We start from the raw sequence: 22,520 nt of genomic DNA on the forward strand, positions 1-22,520 counted from the left end.
CTTCTCCTTCTGTGCCAAAACAAGGCAGTGCCAACTCCCTGCCAAGGCAGCTCCCTTCCCTGCCAGTAAGCTGGACAGTGCCAGCGCTCAGCCCATTCCAGTACCCTCCCAGTCCCAACTTCTGAGCACTTCTGTTGCCCCACTGCCACCGGTGTCTGACAGCAGCAATGCCATTGCCCACAGTGCCCTATTAACCGGCTATGCTCCATTAGCTGGGTACTGCCAGCTCTACCCTTTGGGCTGCCCTACCAGTAGATGGGACTAGGCAGGCCTTTTCTCTCCCTTCCTCTCTGGGCACCACCCAGAAAGACCTCATCAGTGTGCTAAGGATATGCCAGGCCCTGACTGGCATCCTCCTTCCCTGACCGCCATCCAGGCTGATCCCCTATGCCAGCCTGTCAAAGCGTATGCCTGCTCAGTACCACCCCCTGCTAGCCAAGCCTGGTTCCGCGTAAGCTTGGCTCAGTTTCCATTTCTCTCCGGGCTCCTTAGTAAACTCCACCCAGGCTGCCTCATGGCTACCACCACCCTGGCCTGGAGCTGGTTGAGCAGCACAAACAGTTGGGGGCCTTGGAGAGTTGCTTTCAACTACAACACAAAAGCTCCCACTGTGCCCTAGTGTCTCCCACTGGCCTGGTGCTCGTCTGTCCCAGTCGGCTCTTAACCAGCCCCAGCCCTCCCGAACTAGAATTCAGCCTCCTCAGCAGCCTGTCTTTGGCTCAGGGAGGCCAGCAGGCAACCACCCCTCTGCTGGCCACCCTAGTTCCTCAAGGTCTCCTGCTCACTGCAGCTTCCTCATTCCCTCCCTGGGTTAGAAAAGGTCACTGGGTGAGCAACCAGCCTTCCCCTGCTGCCGTCTCCCCCTGCGTAAGGCGCACGTGTCTTCCCTTAAGACCAGTTGGGCAGCAGGTCATCAGTCAGAGTTGCAGTGGACCTGCCCCCCACATATGCACATACTCTCATAAAGGGCCCAGTTACCCTGTTACAGTGTCACAGGTAAGGGCACTGAGGATCAGTCCCCAGCCAGCACGCATCCAGGCAGTAACCGGGCCTACAATCAGTCCCCAGCCAGTGCACATCCAGGCAGTAACTGGGGCCCAGGATCGGTCCCCAGCCGGGCACACACCGGGGCAGTAACCAGGCCCAGGATCGGCCCCCCAGCCGGCGCGCACCGGGGCAGTAACCGGGGCCCAGGATCAGTCCCCAGCCAGGTACGCGCTGGGGCAGTAACCGGGGCCAGGATCAGTCCCCAGCTGGGTGTGCGCCGGGGCAGTAACTGGGGCCCAGGATCGGCCCCCCAGCCGGCGCGCACCGGGGCAGTAACCGGGGCCCAGGATCGGTCCCCAGCCGGGCGCACGCCGGGGCAGGTTTCACGGGGTGCATGGGGTGAAGAGATGGGAAGCCCCTCGCTGTAGAGCGTTTGATTGTCCAGCACCTGAAGCCCAGCCAGGCCCAGATCAGGGCTTTGCTTCCTGCCAGGTGTGTGGGGCTGAGATGTACTGCTGGGAGGACGAAGACGCTCTGTTCCGTCCTCCCACTGCCGCCAGCTCCTTATCTCCCAGGGAAAGGGAAACAGAGAAGGGGAAAGCCAAGGGGACAGGCGTGCAGAGATGGATGGGGGCTGAGTCAGAGGTTACACAGAGTGCAGCAGGCCTGCCTGGGCTCCCCCACAGGGCTCATCCGGGAGGTGCTGTGTCAGCCTCCACAGGAGCCTGTGTTTCGCCCGCCTGTCACTTTAATAGAGACGGATGAGGCGGCAGAGAGAAAAGAAACAGACATTGGCTCTTTCCTGCAGCAGCACTGCAAAGAGCCCGGCCTAGCATTCCTCTCCTTAACCCTGTGCGGGCCGGAGCCCTGCAGCCAGGCAGGGGGCAGACACAGGGGCTCTGCCTACCCGAGGCCAGTGATCAGATCAGATCCTGGAGTTCCCCATCCTGTGCCACTGGGAAAACCCATGTCCTGCTCGGAGAAGGGAGCCAGCCCCTGTGTTCCCTCAGATCCGGGTCTCCTCCATCAATCCAGCCCCCTCTAGTGCCTCAGGAAGAGGGGGACTTTACCCTCTCTGTGCAGGGCCCAGGACAGGGAGAGCTCCAGCCCCCAACTGCAGAGGAGCCCTGTGTGTTAACCTACTCTGAGGATCTCCTGCTTCACTTCTGCCTGGTTCTGGTGGTCTCAGCTGATGCTGCTCTGTGCATGCAGCCCCATGCCAGTGGAGGGAGGACAGCTCCGCATCTGGAGCTGGGCGACACAAGCCCTTTTGCCAACACATGGCACCAACTCCAAAGGCCGGCATCCAAGGCAGAGCGCCGAGCCTGCCCCGGAAAACAGGCCGTGCCCGCGTCCCACAGCAAGCGGGAAGGAAGATCATGGAGAAAGGCTGGAGACCAGCTGCAGGCTGTTTATTGGTCCCCAGCCCTTCCGGCTGCTGCAGGGCCAATCTTGCTGGTTTCCAAATCGGCTGCTCTTTCTTCACGGATAACTGTTCTCTGGGGCAGAGGCGAGCAGCGGAGCCTCCAATAGGGGGCCACAAAGGTCCGGTACACCCCACGTCAGTCATCATGATGTAACTAGCACCCAACACAACTCAGTGTCTTTGTGTCACCAGCTTTTATATAACACTTCTCATCTGTAGAGCTCAAAGCACTTTACAAAGGAGGTCAGCAGCATTATCCCTATTTCACAGATGGGGAAACCGAGGCACGCGGCAGGGATTTGACTTGCCCAAAGCTCCCCAATGGATGATTTGGGAATAGAACGCCAGTCTCCCATGTCCCCTGTGCACTAGACGACACTGATGTTACCGCAGCATAGCTGGATGATGAACTTGTTTTGGCCTGGAAAGGTATTTTCCAGGATGCTTTTTGCCTCTAAAGTTAAGGCTTTCGTGCTTTTTGGGATCAAAGCAAGTGCTCAGCACCTGGCAGGACTGGGCTCTTAAAGTTATATTATCCCTTCTTGCACTGTCAAATCAGATGTGTCCCTTCAGGATGGCACAGTAGGCAACCTAACTCACGTGTCCTGCCATACCAGCCTTCCACAGAGAATCATTTCAGACCTCCTGGCTCTGCCATCCAATGACCTTGCCCCAGATGTCTGCAGCTAGCCCAACTGTTTATGGCTGCTGAATTTGCTGTGTGGATACCTCTGCCACTACAATCGGATTTGTTTGGCCATAAAAAAATTAATGTTCCCCGCAAATAAAAAAAAGGGGGAGGAGGTAATGCTTTTTAGACAATCAATTAAAAGCCAGCGAGAAAGGGATTAGCTCATTGAAATATCAATTTTTAATAACATTGCATCGCTGAGTTCCTCTAAACTTACACTTCTCTGCTCTGTTGTTCTCTCTAAATACGTGCCCTGCGACACAGACAGGACGGCAATTCTGATGCGAGGTGAAGTCGGGTTTGAGCCGGGACTGGCATTTTCACGGCACCCTGCAGTGAGAGTGATTAACCATTGGAACAACCCCCCAAGGGAATAGGTACACTCCCTCTCTCTATATATCCTCAAATCCAAACTGGCTGCCTTTCTGGAAGATATGTGTCAGCCAGACACAAAATTTGGGCTCAGTGCAGCGGTAATGGTGAGATTCTCTGGCCTATGATATACAGAAGGTCAGACAGATGGGTTTTTCTGGCCTTAAAAATCCAGGGCTCAGCACAACTCCTTCTTTTCCACTGTTGCAAAATTCTCACCAAAAAATGAACTGTTTTTTCCCAGAATTTTGTGATGAATGTTTCTTATATAGTTCAAAACTTCCCCAGTTCGCCCCCTTCAACTCTGATGCCCTCTGGATAAATAACTTCTTGGCATCCCCTCCGTCCCAGTTCTCACCCTCCGTGGCTTTAAAAAGAAATCGAACACTAGTGTTGTTTTTCAAAGATTGAGCCAGATTATTCCTAGTCCCCTGGAACCTGGTGTTTAACCAGATTGAAAGTATCTGGATGGAAAACAATTGGAGTGACTTGGATTTTACATGCAAGGAAACAACAAAGAACATAAGTAAATTCCTATGAGAGAGAGTGCAGTGTGCCCCTCCTGTGACAATGCTGCATTAGCTATGCCCACAAAATGGCAGCCTCCATCAGAGGCCGTGAAATGTCCAGGTGCAGGGCACAGAAAACCAGGCCATAACAATACATAGCTGTATACAACACAGATGATAACTAAGGATGGGTATGAGAGGAGTGTGTGCTTTAAGGGCTAGTAGTTGGGCCAATCCTAAAACAGAAGTATCTCGTTCCCCTTGTACTCCCATCTGGCCAACCCACACATTCAAAAATCATGCATCAGGCCCGCCACATCATGAGACTGACTTAAAATCCCGACTCCCTCCCTATCTACACTGAAGCACTGCAGCCGGAGGGGCTCAGGCCCAGATGAGGAGGAAGGGAAAACCACGGGGATGGGGCAGGAGATGTGAGGAGGAGCTGGATGAGGCTGGAGGCAGTGAGGCAGCATCCCCTCCCCCATGGCGGGATGAGTGACCCCAGTGATTCTAGACGAACCCCAGAAATTTTGCCGGTTGCTCTTTGCTTTGGAAGCATCCGAGAGTTCACACCCGTGTCCAAAACCACCTTTGAGGCCTGCTCTGTCCCCAGGCCCCTACTCCTGCAGCAGCAACTTGCCTGCTCAGCTTCAGCCAGCTGCTCTGGCAGATCCCCCCCAGCCACTCGGCTCCCTTCTAGTAGGGGGTGACCTGGTGGCCCAGTGACCCAGGGAAGAGGCCTTTGTGCATTCAAGGAAAGGGGAGGGCTGAACTCTGGCTCCAGCAGGGGGGTAGGGAAAGGTTCACAGTGGTTCAGGGGGCGGATTCATATTTAAACCAAGCTGGTTCAGCCCTAGCTAATTGCTACTGTTGTTAACAGAGGTGGTCTGAGAAATACACAGCGCCGCAGGCAGGCACGGTGCCCACCTGCTCGGTCAAGCCAGACTTTCCTGCTCCACAGGATGGGGCGCAGAGATGAATTTGCCTGGACCCTTGGCTTTCTTCCTGTGGGATTTCACGTTCTAGGCCCCGGCTGCTGCTGCAGTGAGTGGGCTTGCTCTTCTCACCAGCCCTGGCAGGAAGGGCAGCTCCTCACTCCTCTACCCTCAGCCTCTCCCAGCAGGAGGCGCTGTAGGGAGCAGGGGCTGAGTGCTGACGGGCTGTGGGGAACTCACGGCTATGCCACTCCCACCAGGTCCTGTGGGGTGATGTACAATGCAGCCAAAGAGTCTGTTCCTCCTCGGCTTGTTCATCCTGCATCCTGCTCATTGACCTGCAGCAAGACCCAGCCTCCAGTGTGCCCAGACTCCTGACTAATCCAGGGAGCCCTCCCCAGAGTAGCACAAACACCAGCGCCGTCTGAAGCTGTGAGGGTGGAGGCCGGCTCTATCCTCACTCAGCCAAGGACCATGCTGCTGGAATACTCTGGGGGGCAGATGCACCCGCTGAGCATTCCCAGCCTAGAGGGAAGGAAGACTAGGGAGGGGGCAGAGTTAAGGTTGATGTTGGAATCTGAGTTGTATATTCCTGCTAAGAGTAGGGCTGCCCAGAACAGGGGGCAAGTGCAGCAATTTGCCCCAGGTCCCGGGCCCCACGGGGCCCCCACGAGAGTTTTTCGTGGCTCCTGGAGTGGGATCCTTCACCTGCTCCGGGGGCCCTGGAAAACTCTCATGGGGCCCAGGCCCCCGGAGCTTCTTCCGCTCCTGGTCTTCGGTGGCAATTCAGTGTCGGGGGGTCCTTCCACCCCAAGACCTGCTGCCGAAGTGCCCCAAAGACCCATGACAGGGGTTCCTTCCGCCCCAGGACCTGCCGCCGAAGTGCAGGGTCTTCAGCGGCATTTCGGTGGCAGGGACCCCCTGCCACCAAAGACCCCAGGGCCCCTGAATCCTCTGGGTGGCCCTGGCTAAGAAGCTTCAGAGATGTTAGTAGGTTACGAAGAAGACAGGAACCCATTGCTCCCCGTGGCCACTGAAGGTAGGCCAGCAGGTCATTGGTCTAACCGGCAGCACAGGAGCTTTAGGCTAGGGATTAGAAAAGCTTTCCATCGGCTAGTTAATAGGATTCCCAGAGAGGTGGTGGAGGATTGCCCATCACTGGAGGTTTCTAAGAACGGGCTGGACAATCCTCGGTCAGGGATGGCCTAGGGAGGCATTGCTGGTTTGCCTGGGTATGGGGGGCTGGACAAGGTGACCTTTCCAGTCCCTTCCAGCCCTCGCCTGCACCAATACTCTGAGATTGTGACAGGGAGGGAACCACTGTTTCAAAGGGCGATGGAGTCTCAGCCTGAACTCTGCCACCGCTTCCGTGAGGAGCAATTTGGGTTTCTCAGACCCACTCCCACCCTTTCCCCGGCTCTGCTCTCCCATCTCCAGGTGACAAGCGGGATTCCTGAGCGCTGAGCTGGCCCTCTGCAAACAGGGGCTGCAGGAAGACCCAGGCGCTGTAATTACCCGTTTGCACAGACACTATCTTGTTTTAGGTGCCAATGAGTCTGGAGCGAACTACCCTCGCATTCTGACTGTGTCTGCTGTGTGTCTGAGAAGGGCCCGGCTGAGGAGGGGAGTCGCCTGAATGCAGGATGGTGGTGCAGGGGCTTTGAAGATTATGGGCTAGATTAATCCTGGAGGGACTGCAGCTAGATCCAGTGGGCTTAGCATGTCCTGGAGCGGAGGGAGAAAACCTGGGGCAACCCGCAAAAGGCAGCGAGGCTTGTCTTCTCACCAGCTTCAACTTCCTCTTTGGAATCCAGCGGGGGTAGAATTTCTAGGAGAGCCCCCGAACTGGAGCTGCTGCCCCCCTCCCGGAGCAGCCCCTGCTGGGAGACGTTGGGAGTTGCCCCGCACCAGGCGCTCCTGCAGCGTTCCCTCCGGGGATTCCTGGAAGCAGCTGACTCTGGAGGAAGTGAACTCCTTGCCGTTACCTCACACTGTTATGGGGGCAATAAACCCCAGGCTCCCTATAAAATTGTTATCACAGGCCATTATAGTTTAGGGTTTTTTTTACTAGTGTTTTAGGCCCCTAGCCAAGGCCCTTTTCAGCTGTCCTGTCGGCTCTGCCTGAGCCTCACGGGAACAGTGAGAGCAGTGGTTCATTCATGGGCTGATCCAAAGGGAAAACAACATGGTTCTGCCAGCGCCTGTTTATAGTGATGTCCCCCACCACATGCCACAGGTGTGTGTGTGGGGGGATAACTCAGCCCTCCAGTCATATCCCTCTAGCATCCCACCATCACCTGTGTTAAGAGACACAGGTAGCAAGCCAAGAAGTCTTCTGCCCCACCCAGCCTCTCACTTCAGGGCCAGGCTCTTCAGCAAATAGCATCCAACAATGCCACCACCTTGCTCCCGCTCCTAGGAGTCTGAGATGCCAGTCTCTCTTCCCATCCCCCTACTCTCTTCCCATTCCCATCAGGACACCGACCCACAGGGCCACGTCCCTCAATTCCTCACCCCTCCCTAGGCGCCACCAGAGGAGTGAAACCTGGCTCCTGCAGCTTCATCTCTCTTCCCCTTATGGCTGGGTTGGTCTTCAGCCTGACCATGCTACTTTCCTCGCCCGCCTTATGGAAACCATCCCAGCTCGGCCTGCTCCTGAACTGAGTCTGACATGCCCTCCAAGTGCAATAGGCTCTCAGGCACCCATTAACCCCTTATGAGCCTGTGGCGGGTTCACACTTCCCATCTAGGCAGGCTCCCCCACTGGGCATCCCAGCAGATAACTCCTCTAGTCACACACTTGCAGTGCTGTAATGAGGGCAAGGCGAGTGAGGCACCTGCCTCGGGCACGGAAGGTGAGGGGTGCAGAAAGTCTCTCATTCGGCAGCAATTCAGCAGCAAGTTCTTCCCTCCGAGAGAGACTGAGGGACCCACCATCGAATTGCTGCCGGTTGTCAGCAAGGGAGAGGGGCGGCACGTCCGGCTCTTTGGCGGAAATTCGGTGGCAGGTCCCCCTTGGAGGGAGGGACCTGCCGCTGAATCACCGCTGAAGAATGGGGGCAATTCAGCGGCAGGTCCTTCCGTCTGAGAGGAACCCGTTGCTGAAGAGCCGGACGTGCTGCCCCTGTCCCTAGCCTCAGGCGCAAAAATCCCTAGTTATGGTTCTGCACACTTGAGTTTATCATAAATTCAATTCATTACAACCCCCTCCGGCCCCCGCCAGCTGTCAGACGCTGTCTGTAAACCTTCCCTGTCGAAGAAGCCACCTGCTTCCTGATCTCCTGTCTCCATCAGCCTCCGTTTCCACACTGCGGCCGGCACAGCAACAGAGTGCCAGGCCAGCCCCAGCAGACGGGCGCAGTACAGAATAGCGCAGAGCGTTAACATCACAGGGGCTAGGTGTGGGGGGAAAGGACTGCACCATACCAACCACGGGGATTGCCTGGGCCCAAAGCTCTATATTTATAATATAAAACATATACAAATACATACATATATATAAAATCCATATATAAAATAGAAGGGTTTGCTCTGGTGTACTTGGCTCCTGCTGTCAGTGCTCCAGGGGCTGGGCTCATCCGGGTTAGCTCCGCCTGCTTTCTGCCTTGGATGCCCTCTGGCGTATTGTTGCAATGTCCGCTCACGCTGTGAGGTGCATGTGTTCAAACGGGAGTGAGGGAGAGTGGCTGCTGGTGGACAGGGCACATGGGGAGGAGGCAGGGCCTAGAGCCCCAGGTGCAGGCCTTCGAGGTCCATGATCCTGGGCAAGTCACTGCTCTGCTCGGTGCCTCAGTCTCCCCATCAGTAAAAGAGAGGTCATTAGTTTGGAGGCTCAGTTCATTCGTGTGTGATGCTGATATGCAAACGGTTCCCAGGCTAAGATGGAACCGAGGCGGGGGTGGGTGGCCTCAGAGATGGGACCTGTCAAGTGAAAGCCATGTGCCAGGAAAGAGCTGGGGAGGGAGGGACTGGGCAGGAGGCTGGAACTGCAGAGGGCATTCAGGGCAGGGATGGCGAGGTGGAGCTGCAGGGGTAGAGACTGCACTGCGTACCATCCAATGCACAGACTCAGTCACTGCAGTGGCCTCCACAACACCTCAGCTGCTGGCATCATTTCTACAGTATCGACACCAATGCCATTGCTCTGCCCAGGGCAGCTAATTCATGCTCTGCAGCCTGACCCCTCCCTACTCCTCTTGTCATCATCTGGTTACAGCCCCCTGGGGATTTCTCTTCAACCCACTCTTTGGTGCTTTATCTCCCTGTGTCTACGAATCCACTGGGGTAGAACCGATCCTGCCCCCTGGGATGGACACTTGGCCACGGGGTTTCTCTCCAGGACCCTCCTCATGACTGGCGGTGACACAGGCCAGCAGGGCCAGAGGCTGTATCCCCACACGTCCTCTTCTGGCTCTTGGCTTGTCTGGCTGCCCTCGGTGAGGCCTGTGAAAGGGACCAGGCTCCTGCAGGTATTCTCCTCCCCAAGCGTCCAGCCTGCCACTTCCTTCTCTCTCCTCCAGCCACGGTCTCATTGGCCCTGTGCACTGGGCACTAAGGAACCTGGATCTGTAGATCTTCATCTTCATCCAGATCACTGGTCCCATCGTCGGGGTCGTCGGGGCCAAATCGGGAGCTCCGGATCTTCCCAAAGAGCGGTGTGTTCTGCTGCCTGCGCAGCCTGGGCCGAGAAAAAACAGAGCAAAGGCAAACGTATTGGAGAGGGGAACAGAGACTCCGCGAGTGCCCTGCCATGCTGTGTCTGTCTAGCCCCAGATGTACATACCTCTCTAGACATCTGTCACCACATGTTCCCCTTGCCCTCTGTCATGCTCCCCTCTCTGGTCAGTTAGGCTCTTGTAAGACATACATCAACATGGCATTGGGGTACCCCCCCGCAACCTTTCTATCTTCCCCTCTCCATACCCCTCACGCCTGCCAGGGCCCGAGGGCGACACAGAGCTCTGGGGCTGTGTACAGAACCGACAGCACATCGAGATCTAAACGCCACGGGCTTTGCCCTGCCGCTCTGGGGTGGGGACTGCTGTCTGCAATTGGTCTTTGCTTTGCTGTTTCTCCCACGCTGGGATGAAAGCCAGGCACCACATGGGTGGTGTGGGGCAGACATGGGGCTGATAGGAGTGGCACTGGGCAGGCAGGTCCCTTTGGTCTCACCCTCATTACAGACCCGAACTCCCCCAATCCCACAAAGACCTGCCAGAGTTGCCCTTCTACAGACTCGCTCTCGGCCCCACCTTTCCTGGGCAGATTCCCCAGGCAGCCCAGGCCCCAGCAATCTGGCAACTGAGTGAAACCTAGCAAGAAGCAGTGGCACTGGAGGTCAGTGCCCGTCCGGAATGGATGCCAAGGCACAGGCCCTGGGGGAAGACCTGGCACTGGATTTCAGTGCCTGCAGTTTGATCCTGCAACTTCAGCCCCGAGGTCCCGGATTTGCAGATAGCTGTTACAAGCAGCTGGAACCTGGCCATTCCCAGGGAGGGCTGGGCCTGGGAGAACAGAGAGCTGTCTTCTCTCTCTGCTAAGTGGGTGTTACCTGCTGATAAAGCCAAATCCGAACAGCCTTTCCCTCAATGGCTCCAAGCAACACTTAATGGACTTTTGATTAAAGCAACCAAGTTCACTTAAAGCCTTTTTCAGATCCCGGGTACTTAACAGCAGCACATTATTGTCTGGAGCCATTTATCACAGGGGAGTGAGCAGCAGACTCAACTCAAAGCTGTCATGACCTCCGCCTGCCTCCCCCAGATTAACATCACCCAGCCTGGGCAGCACAGCAGTCTGGGTGTCGCTAAGAGCGGAACGGAGCCCGCATTGACACTGCTGGGAAGGCATCTCCCAGTGCTTCCCTGATCAACTGGGATGTCTCCTTACAGCTCCTGAGTTGGATCCCTTCACCCCAGCCCCTGCCAGTCCCAGGGGAAACTCATATCCAGCCCCCGATTCCACAAGCCCAGGGCCCATCTCTAGGGCACAATTCCAGATGGGAGGAAGGGTCTCCGGCTCCTTGGGGGTGGGCTTGCATTTGGTTCTGACATTGGTTCGGCAGCGCTGCACCCAGAGCAGTCGCAGTTTGGCTATTTTCTGAGATTTTTGTTTCTCTTTAAAACAAACAACCCCCACCTCTACCCCCCCGTGCATCAACTCCTCAGCAGCCTCCAGCATCTCCTGATTCTAGGGCCAGTTCTCTGCAGGCTCCAGCCCCAGCAGAGAGCGCAACTCAGGGCTGATGGAAGCTAGACTAGCTGGCTACTGCCCCAACCTGGCTGGGGATTACAGCCGTCTCCTCCTGGCCTGGGGAATCCCTGTCTGGGTGGGGAGATCTAGGGGCTTTACACCCCTTCTAGCTGCCTGAGCAGAGCAGATCACAGCAGGGACTCAGGCCCATTACCATGAAAAACAGAGACTTTTTGGAGGAGAATCTCTTGGATTTCTCCACCCCCAGGCCAGGCATCAGGGCGAGCCCTGGAACGCTGCTCCAGGCCAGGCAGTGAGGCCAGGTGATCCCTGCTGTGCCTCCACAGATGCCCTCTCAGCCTAGGGAGCCAGTGACTGAGCCCCATCCCAAACTGGATCTCCCAGGTCTCTACCTACCTCGACCCACCCACAGGAAGTTTCCAATGTCCCCCGGGCAGCAGTACGTGGGCCCCTAAGAGGTTTCTAATCCCTTCCTGGGTGGCAATAAAATATCCCTGGCTGGGCAGCGCCAATGGGGCAGGTCTTCCTGCAGAGTTAGCCCAGGGAGTCAGCCCCTGGGCTAGGCTAGCCCGAGAGTGAGCAGCCACACTGCAGAACCCTGCCTGAGTTACTGGGTCCTCATGGGTGCTGCACCTACCCATGTGGGGCACATCCCAGAGGTCTGTGTGCTGCGGTGCGCTGAGCCGCTCTGTGAGCCTTTCCCAGTGAATTGGGGGAGAACTTCTCTCTCCTTCAGGACCCCCGGGGGGAAGGCACTAGAGGTCTATCGGCACGCGAAAGCTTTGCCCTGTGTCCTCCCTGCAAAGCAGGTGAGTTACCAGCCCAAGGGACAGTTGTACCCAGGCTCTGGCCTCTATCCCCAGCTGGGCCAGTGAACCTGGGTTGAAAGCACCATCAAACCTGGGTGAGAGGGTTTTGTGTGCGGATGGGAAGGGGGCAGGGCATTGCTGGGTAAGAGTCTGGGTTAACTCTGGTGAAGAGACAACCCCTCATCACCGCCATGATGGCACAGGGGGGTCAAAGACCAGGAGGGGAGGAGCTGAAGGTTCCCCACAAGGCAGCCCAAGGAAGCTAGAGGTTTGAACTGCATGGCACTTTTTTGACAAGAACCTTCTTTTCCCTAATAAAAATAGGTTTTAACCCAAACTGGCTATTTTTTGGCAGGGAAATAAATCAGCTCTTCTTGGGAGAGAGGCTTCAGAGAAGCACGTGAGGGCGATGGTGCCTTCTGAACCATCTCAATGCACCTGTAGGGGAGAGAGGGGCACACCCAGGACTGAGGGAGTGCGGGGGTTGGGGGGGGTAATGCCGAGGTCTGTTACTGGAGAACCCAGTCTCATTGTCTGGCCTCCCACAGTATGGCCTAGTAGACAGAGCTTTGGATGGGGACGCTGGAAATCTGCATTATATCCTAGTTCTGCCAGCAGGATTATATTACCGCTGTGTCTGTTTCCCCATCTGTAAAATGGGGATAATGCTACTGCCCTCCTTTGTAAAGTGCCTTGAGATCTACTGATGAAAAAGCACTGGGTAAGATCTAGGGCCCATCACCACAGCCTGATAGCAGAACAGCGTGTGGGAAGCCCACGACTGTGCTCACTGGTGACTCTCCAGGAGAAAGGAGCAAGGGGGCCTGTACTCAGGACTGCTCCTCATACATGGTTTCAGTGCCCACTGAGGTCAAGGGGAGGCTGCCCAGAGGCATCAGGGGGCTTCAGATGGGGCCCGTGTTCTCCTTGTCAATGGGAAGCTTTTAGTATTTGTAGCTGCTCACTTTCCGGAGCATTCAACTTCATCAGCTAAATTTATGAGACAAATTCCAAACCCAAGCCCCGAGAATGTGATGGAAGCAGTTCTCCCATCATCCTCTGGGTAAAAAGCACGACTTTGCTGCATTTTACTGGAAAGCATGAATTATTTAAAGAGGGGGCGGGAGAGGCGGGAGGAGATGAAGTCTCCATTATTCCTGTATGATTTAATGGACATGTCCCAGTAAAATAAAATCAGATTAAAAAAAAGCCCAGCTGCCTCTCCCAGGCACTTTGGATGGTGCAGAATCGATTTGTCGTGCGTCCATTTCAGCATTTTATTGCTGGAGAAACGTACCAAAAAAAAAAAAAAACATTTAAGAGCAATAAAACCACAACATCTTTAAGAGGACAAAGCATTTCTCCGGCCCTGTCCTCCCCCCCTCCCCTGGTGTCATATCATGCCCAGCGCTCTCCCTCGAGCGCCCCTGCTCATACGGAGCTTGGTTTGTTTTCTGCTGCGTGCTCCTGTGTCTTAGTGTGGAATCCTCTTCCAGCAGCAGAGTCTGGGGCGACTCCAAGGATCTTTGCATGGAAGGAGGGTGAAGGGGCCGAAACATTGGGAGCTGGTTGCCTGGCTGGGCAAGGATGGGGTGGGTCCTGTTAGATGGACCCTTTCAAGCCAACTGAGTAAGGGTTGCTCTCTAGACTGGAACATCCTCCTGTGCTGAGAGCTAAAAGCATGATCTAGTGAAGGTTCTTCCAGCCTTGGCAGATTATAATCAGGTTAAAATAATAATTGTGAGCACTTCCATTGCTTAGTGCAGCCACAGACCCCACACGGATTTGCACAGCAGGGTCAGTATAATTATCCTCATTCTTCCGGGGGGGGGAGGGGGAGATGAACAGAGAGTCATGCCTCGAAGCAGAACTGAGCCAATGCCACGATTTTCCACTGGGACTCACAATTTTGGGGGCCTGTCCCGCTAGAAAGGAGCCTGGTTTCCAGAGGGCAGGTGCTCAGCTCCTTTAATGTGTCTCACGTTGGGCCCCAATAAGTGAGGCACCCAAAAGCACTAGCACTTCCCCCAGGTCTGCCTCCACTGGCTGCACACGGCTCTGGAGCCAGAAAGCTCCACTCCGCCCAGGCGCTGGGCAGGGCTCTCTACTACCTCCGCAGCCCTCTGGCCTCGGAGGGGTTTGATATCTGAACCCAGCTCTGAACACCACAAAATCTTCCCCGTGGGCCAGGCCCAAACCCCAGAGCTGAACAAGCCAAAGCTAGGGCCACGCTGGATCCATAGTTCTGATTTGGGCCAGTGTAAGGACAGGAGCCGTTTGTGAAACACTCCTCCAGGCCTGATTCTCAGTTCACGGCTCTCGTTGCATAAAGGGGCCTTAGAGGGGGTGCAAATAATAGTTTATGCCCCTTTGAAGGCCCCTTTAAGGTGCAAGAAAGGTGAGAAACAGGCCCATCACGTCCACTGAATTACCATCCTCCTGAGCGATTCCCATGGGCCTGTGTCTTGCTCCTGTTACCTAAGCACAGTCCTTTCCATGCAGAAAACAAGTGCAGTTTAATGGATCATGCACCTGGCGGAGCTCATACCACAAGCTGGCCAACACACCTGCTGTGGTGTCCTATTTTCCTGCTCCCCCTAAGAGCAAGCCAGCATAGCCCTGCCCTCAGCTCTAAGCCTGGGCCAAGAACCAGGCTTGTCTGAGTATCGGTGCTCATCCTTGCCATGTTCCATCCAGGTGTCAAACCGAGGAAGTACTCCAGGAACATAAGGACTCGCTGGACCCCTGGAAGTGATCCCAGGCAGGTTATGGCAATGGGGAAGATTGCTCATCAGGGACCAGGGAGCAGCCTCGCTCATTACATTTCTTCCTCGGGCACGGTGCATCTATCCCAGGAATGCCAGATCAATGGAGGAAGTACCCATGTGCTTTATATCATAATCACTTGCATTTCCATCTGGCCAAACCTTCTGGTGGCTGGCACCTTCCAAATGCCAGTGATTGATTAGATACTATGTCCTCTCAAAACATGTAGCCTAAAATCCAAGACCTGCCCTTGCAACGCTGCCTCTTCTGGGTGCAAATATGCAGCTGTTGAAAAGTGCACAACCTACCCAACGGCTCAGGGCAGGAACTGAGGAGCAAACAGACCCATGGATGCAGTAGGGGAAATTTAGGCTAAATCTAACTCCCACAGGTTGACTTTGGCCAGGACACTGGGGCTAGCAGCTCAGGAATCTCTCTTGACTACTCATTAGCAAGGCCTCATTTTGACATGTCCGTAAGACAGCATCTCCAGCAGCAGAGTAACCCCATGCTGGGGTGCAGCTGGGTTCAGAGGGAAGAGCGCCCCCTGCTGACGCCCCAGTGCTACTTCCCATCACCCCAGGGTGCTCCTTGGAAGTCTCCCAGCTCATTCCGACCCTGCTGAACTCAGGGGTGCTGATGGGATCACAACCCAGGTGGATACAGTTGTACATCACACGGGTAGTTCTCGGGGTTTAGGCAAGAGACTCCTTTTTCTCCTTGGCTCGTGCTATTCACTGGAGCTTGCTCCCAAGAGCACAATGGAGAGTCTGCTCAGGGTGACCCAGGCAGCTGCTCTTGTGAAGCCAGAAAACCTGCCTGATGGAGGGGAGAAGCGGCTTCTGCTTCAGAAAAGCCTTGCGAGAGGGTGGCCGTCCGCAGCGCCTCCTCCAGCGACGAACAGAGGCACCCTTTCCCCTCGGGAAGGTACCAAACTCCAGGCATTGGTAGCTGAGGGGTGATCAGTGCCTTTCAGAGAGAAGGGAATCCGGGGCCTAGGAACCAAACCCAGACTGAATACAACTGGAGCCTCACCTCCACTCAGGGGTCAGGCCTGGGGCAGCTATACTACACAGGTGTAGACAAGGCCTGTTCTCATCTTGCCTAGACTAGGTGGTGTTGGTTAACACTCCCCTGGGCTGCTAACTGCATTCAGCCCACGGGCGGTGGCAGCAGAGAGAGGGTGCTGGGGTCTGCATTCCATGACCCAGCCTGTGGGGTTAGACTCAACTTGCTGCAGCATCAGGAGGGGCTTGGCAGAGGAGCAGCAGCCAGAGACTAGTGGAAGTGTCACACTCACCTTGCTGGCCCCAACTTCAGGTCAAATGCTGCTCCTCGTGGTGCCAGACACATGCAGCCCCTGGGGCAGTGGGGAGCCACCGGGGGATGAGCATCCCCGCAACCTGCTCAGTACAGCTGCAGGGCTCATGCCTTTTCATCCCACCAATTTGTTGCACGTGGCTTCACCTCTGCAGCTGCAGGAATATCCTGAAGCAAGTGAGCAAGGACCGTCCCTGTGCTCCTCCCCATCCCCAGCTATAACCTAGCATCTACCATATAACCTCTCTGCACTGTGACAAGGTGTCAGCTGGCCTGTGTGAACTGTGGCCAAACCATCTAAGGGAACCTTGATCTAACCTGGAGGCAGATCCTCTGCTGATGGAAACTGTCCTTCAGTGGAGCTAGGACAAGTGACAGCAGTTGGGGGATCTTCCCGCCAGCCTGTAACAGGGATTAGAACACGTCTGAGCCCCTGCTGTGTTTAACCCGGTGCTTGAAGGGGGAACTGCGGAGCAAAAACAAACCCAAGGCTGGCCTGGCTTCTTTGTGCAGCACAATCAGCCTCAACCTTCTTCCCCACCAAGCTTCTCCTTGCTTGTTTCTACAAGAGAAAAACCAGGTCCTCACGTCTCAATCTTCGCTGAGGGCTTGCAGCAAATCTTGGGAGCAGCTGGATAATGACGGCACAGCGGGCTTTGACCTGAGCTGCAGCCCTCTCCCTGCCTCCTAGACCTTGAAAGGAGCAGCACCCCTTAGACACTCAGATGTGGGTAGGGAGAGCTGAGGCTCAGCCACATGTGACATCATGATTGGGGTCCTCCAGAGATTCGGGCCAAGGTCCCCCAGCAGAGGGAGAGCAGGGAGGGTCCTGTTCCCAGTATAAAAATTGGAAGTAAAATGGTTTGCAAAACCCTGGGACATTCTCTGCAGAGGACAGTGCAGCGTGGTCTGACACTGCCAGGGCAGCAGGAGGAAGCCGGAAGGTGTGTAGGTACTGCTGCTCTTGGCTTTCCAAGCTCCACGATTGAGGGAGGCTTCCCCTGGTTTTTAGCTTCCAGGCCTCTCTTGAATGAAAGTGACAGAGAGAGGGGGCGAGCGCTGCCCTTGTGGATCCGTCACTACATATGCTCACCTTACTGCAGCACTGGGCCCGGATTCCCATCATGACCCTCCCATCAGGAGCTGATAGGCAGCCCCTGAGGGGACACTAAATGGATTAGCCCACTTTGGAAAGTCCTCTTGCTGCACAGCAGCAATTTATCACTGGCAGAAGAATTCTCTCCTGCTTCACTTGATAAATAATTCACAGCAGATTCTGCCTCCATCTACATACCCTGCCCTTCTTTGGTACAATCCTCCTCCTTGTCCCCCTGACATTTCCAGCAGAAGGGCTCAGACAAGCAGGAGTCCAGGGCGATGTGAACAGCTCCCTCAGGAGTTTGTCCAGAGTCCCAATTAACCCTCCCTTAGCAGCACTTGGTTATAGAATCTGTGCTGTGCCCATCTGTGGTCTACGCCATCCTAAGCGACTACGGGGAACGTGAGGCAGGTAGGGGGAATGAACGCTCCGGCCAAGCACCATGGAAAACAGAGGCAGAAGCCCTGACTTGGCAGCTGTTCTCCTGAGCCTCCATCCCTCCTGCATAACAGTTTAGCTGGGCAAGCCTGAGCGCTTCCCAGTTTGGGATTTCTGACAATGCAAGTATCAGTCATCCTGCTATTAGGGGTTTTGTAATATATACGCAAATATAACCTCCCCTCCCCCTGAAAAAAAAAAGCATGAAAAATCGAGACACTCTTGCTATCCTGTACCTTGCTATCCTCGGTGCAAGGTACAGGATCACACCCAGTGACTGTGGTGTGAAAGAAAACTCAAACCAAATCTGTCTCTCAATGGCATCCCTTAGTAAAGGGCAGCGGCAGTATACTACTGTCTAGCTGAAATAAGAAGAGCCGCACTGGGTCAAACCAAAGGTCCATCCAGCCCAGTATCCTGTCTACCAACAGTGGCCAATGCCAGGTGCCCCAGAGGGAGTGAACCTAACAGGCAATGATCAAGTGATCTCTCTCCTGCCATCCATCTTCACTCTCTGACGAACAGAGGCTAGGGACACCATTCCTTACTCATCCTGGCTAATAGCCATTAATGGACTTAACCTCCATAAATTTACCCAGCTCTCTCTTAAACCCTGTTATAGTCCTGGCCTTCACAACCTCCTCAGGCAAGGAGTTCCACAGGTTGACTGTGCGCTGTGTGAAGAACTTCCTTTTATTTGTTTTAAACCTGCTGCCCATTAATTTCATTTGGTGGCCCCTAGTTCTTATATTATGGGAACACGTAAATAACTTTTCCTTATTCACTGTCTCCACACCACTTGTGATTTTCTATACCTCTATCATATCCCCCCTTCGTCTCCTCTTTTCCAAGCTGAAGAGTCCTAGCCTCTTTAAATCTCTCCTCATATGGGACCCGTTCCCAACCCCTAATCATTTTAGTTGCCCTTCCCTGAACCTTTTCTAGTGCCAGTATAGCTTTTTGGAGATGAGGAGACCACATCTGTATGCAGTATTCAAGATGTGGGCGTACCATGGATTTATACAAGGGCAATAAGATATCCTCCATCTTATTCTCTATCCCTTTTTTAATGATTGCATATATAATCCTGTTCTTTTTTGACCGCCTCTGCACATCGCGTGGACACCTTCAGAGAACGATCCACGATGACTCCAAGATCTCTTTCCTGATTAGTTGTAGCTACAGTAGGCCCCATCATATTGTATGTATAGTTGGAGTTATTTTTTCCAATGTGCATTACTTTACATTAAATTTCATTTGCCATTTTGTTGCCCAATCACTTAGTTTTGTGAGATCTTTTTGAAGTTCTTCACAGTCTGCTTTGGTCTTAACTATCTTGAGCAGTTTAGTACCATCTACAAACTTTGCCACCTCACTGTTTTCCCCTTTCTCCAGATCATTTACGAATAAGTTGAATAGGATTGGTTCTAGGACTGACCCTTAGGGAACACCACTAGTTATCCCTCATCATTCTGAAAATTTACCATTTATTCCTATCCTTTGTTCCCTGTCTTTTGACCAGTTCTCAATCCATGAACAGATCTTCCCTCTTATCCCATATCAACTTACTTTACGTAAGAGCCTCTGGTGAGGGACCTTGTCAAAAGCTTTCTGGAAATCTAAGTACACTATGTCCACTGGATCCCCCTTTTCCACATGTTTGTTGACCCCTTCAAAGAACTCTAATACATTAGTAAAACACGATTTCCCTTTACAGAAACCATATTGACTTTTGCCTAACAATTTATGTTCTTCTATGTGTCTGATAATTTTATTATTTACTATTGTTTCAACTAATTTGCCCAGTACTGACGTTAGACTTATTGATCTGTAAATGTCGGGATCACCTCTAGAGCTCTTTTTAAATATTGGCTTTACATTACCTCACCTTCCAGTCATTGGGTACAGAAGCTGATTTAAAGGACAGGTTACAAACCATAGTTAGTAGTTCTGCAATTTCACATTTGAGTTTTCAGAACTCTTGGGTGAATGCCATCTGGTCCTGGTGACTTGATACTATTACATGTATCAATTAATTTCAAAATCTCCTCTAGTGACACTTCAATCTGTGACAGTTCCTCAGATTTGTCACCTACAAAGGACAGCTCAGGTTTGGGAATCTCCCTAACATCCTCAGCCGTGAAGACTGAAGCAAAGAATTCATTTAGTTTCTCTGCAATGATTTTATTGTCTTTAAGCGCTCCTTTTGTAACTCGATCGTCCAGGAGCCCCACTGGTTGTTTAATAAGCTTCCTGCTTCTGATGTACTTAAAAAAAAATTTGTTATTACCTGCAATGTGGCACCGATTTAACGAGAGGCGTGATTTTAGTTAAACTGGTGCAAAAGGCTATGTGGACACTCTTATTTCGGTTTAGTTTAAATCGATTAGGAATAGGGTTATTCTGAACCGAAATAAGCCCCTTAAACTGAAATAACAGTGTCCACAGAAAGGTTTAACTAACCTCGGCACATTTGTATGCAAACACAGTCCTCACTAAATTGGCGCAAGTCCTTGTGTAGCCCTCCCTGAATCTGCCATTTAGAGTAATGGCTGGTAATCCCAGCTCCTGCTCCCTCACCATAGCCCAGAACTCTGGCCTTTCCTCCCTTCCCGCACATCCTCTTGTCTTGTTCCTTCCTTTCTGCTACTTCCATTCATCCACCCACGTCATACCTTTGTGACACTGGCAAACCAGGTGCCAGCTCATGGTAAGGCCACTCAACTGAACACTGACAAATACAGAGCAGGAACCAGTCTGGCTCCCCCGTGGGTTAGTATTGTTAACATAGGTATTAAGGGAATTCTGAAGTGTTTGCTCTGTAACTGTAAGTCACCAGAGGAGAGAAGCATTAGCAGGTGTGAAATACTAGTTTCCAACAGGAGATGTCTTCTGCCTAACAAAGGAGGCCTATCAACATCAGACCAACTATTGTGGAACATTAGAGGACAAAATAGACTTTGTTGATTTCAACTTCCACCGCCACCTCCCCACACACACCCCATGAAGAGATGTGCAAATGAATTGCTCCCCACAGCTGAATTTGCAGAAGCAGAGCGGGGGGCGGGGGGGCGGGAATAAAAAGCCTGAACAAGGAGGAACTGTGTATCTTTCATGCTGCTTGGACTCTGAGCGCAAGGGGTTACTAAGAATAAGCAAAAGCTTCCCTGTGCTTGGCCTGGGTTAGCCCTAAAGGACATATAGAGCTTGCTTATTATAGAAGCTTCTGTTCCTTTTGGAAACTTAATATTGGAACGTGCGTGAGTGTTTACTTGCATTAACCTTGGAAATAACTCATTTCCTTTTCCTAGTTAATAAAACTTTAGATGCAGCAAAGAGTCCTGTGGTACTTTATAGACTAACAGATGTATTGGAACATGAGCTTTCGTGGGTGAATACCCACTTCATCAGATGCATTCGTCTGATGCAAATCTTTAGATGGTTTATTATAGGATTGGCTAGAAGGGTTGTCTTTGGTGTGAGATCTAAGGTGCAGTCAGCCTGGGGTAAGTGACTAGCCCTTTGGGATGGGGATCAACTTGAATATTACCGTGATTTTTGGTGTAAGTGACCACCCATCACAAAGGCAAGCTCAGCTGGGCAGCAAGACAGACCGCAGTGCCCACAGGGACTGTCTGTGACTCCATGTTACGGCTGTTACAGTGCTTGAGGAGTTTACACTTGAGAATTGGTTGGTGTACAAAACTCAGCCAATTTGGGGTTTGTGCCCTGCTTCCTAACAGTCTGCCCTGAGGTTAGTAACCGTGCTCTTGAGACACTGCAGGTCAGTTTGGCAGCCTCACCTGCCAGTCTTTCCACCCCAGCTTCCAACCTCATCTTGCCCATCTTTATTTCTGTCCTTCCTGCCCTCCCATGTTCCAATATCTGTCCCTCCTCAGGTCTTGCCAACAGGAACTCCATCCTCCCCAGCCCTGCTTCTCCTCACCTGGACTGCAGGTGCTCCAGTTGCACTTGGAGGTTCTCGCTTTGCTCCGTCTGCTCATCCAGGGACCTCTGCAGTTTCCGTGCCTGGTTATGGGCTTCATCAAGCTGCAAGGCAAACAAACACAGCTGTCTTCGCCAAGGGCAGCAGCTAGTGACAGCCGTGTGCAGTATCCATCGTCCCCAGGCACTGCCACCCACATGGCTCGTAGGACAGCCCACTGATCGGAGACGAGAGGATCAGGTGTAGGGCATAACTGAACACGATGGAGGCAGCTCTGAATTTCCTGGATTCTGTGGGTTGGTGTCTCAACGTAGTCTGAGCGTATATTTCTTTTCTGCCATTCTCTTGTTACTGTCATGGCAGCGCTGACATAAGATTGGCCATGAGCACAGACCACCTCAAGGTGGCTGGTTCAAATCTGACCCAAACTCAAAGCCATTACTCTTTGATGGTGGCCGGTGACACGCTCATGTAACAAATTCCCTAATGGAAGATACAGCTGTCCATAGGGACCCTGGGCAGCATGGGGCCCAGCAGCCCGGAGCCCCTGGACTTCCAAGAGCTAAGCCGATCAAAGCAAGCATCTCTATCATACGGAGGAGATTTAAACTTCAAGACTCCTCATAAGAAACAGAAAGGCAGGTGGATATTTTTTGCTGTTTTTAAAATTAAACAGGCAGCTAGTATTGTTTTTTAAATTATTACAAAGGACAAGGTTAAGCTTTGCTGTAACGTGCGTTGTTTGCCTGGACTGCTCAAGACCTGAATGCTTGTGTAGGACGAACTCTGAGTTGGCTTCTTAAATCCCTTCCTGCTGTTTCATATCTGATACTTCTTGATGAAACATAGGAGCCTTGTCGTGTAACAGGCTTATTCAAAGTGACAAGCTACAAGAAAGTGAGATCTCGGAAGAGGGTTGCGGTTCTCATAATGTGATAAAAATACTGTAATGATAAATAATAAATAAATAGTGTGTAACAAGCATGTCATAAAAACAAATTTTATA

General features: G+C 53.0%; 1 protein-coding gene across 4 annotated transcripts in view; it reads right to left on the reverse strand.

Annotated features, from left to right (window-relative positions):
• Nucleotides 1–9,377: 9,377 nt before the first annotated feature.
• CCDC102A (coiled-coil domain containing 102A) overlaps nucleotides 9,378–22,520 on the reverse strand; it is a 64,073-nt gene continuing 50,930 nt past the window's right edge. For all 4 annotated transcript variants that reach the window (XM_050923306.1, XM_050923305.1, XM_050923302.1 and 1 more), the window contains exons 8-9: nucleotides 21,515–21,618; nucleotides 9,378–9,601 (exon numbers count right to left, since the gene is read on the reverse strand). In XM_050923306.1, coding sequence (XP_050779263.1) covers nucleotides 9,475–9,601; nucleotides 21,515–21,618 — 231 coding nt within the window. In that variant the 3' untranslated portion in view covers nucleotides 9,378–9,474. The remainder of the gene's footprint in view (nucleotides 9,602–21,514; nucleotides 21,619–22,520) is intronic.

This window comes from Gopherus flavomarginatus, chromosome 14, assembly GCF_025201925.1.
Source record: "Gopherus flavomarginatus isolate rGopFla2 chromosome 14, rGopFla2.mat.asm, whole genome shotgun sequence".
NCBI lineage: Eukaryota > Metazoa > Chordata > Testudines > Testudinidae > Gopherus > Gopherus flavomarginatus.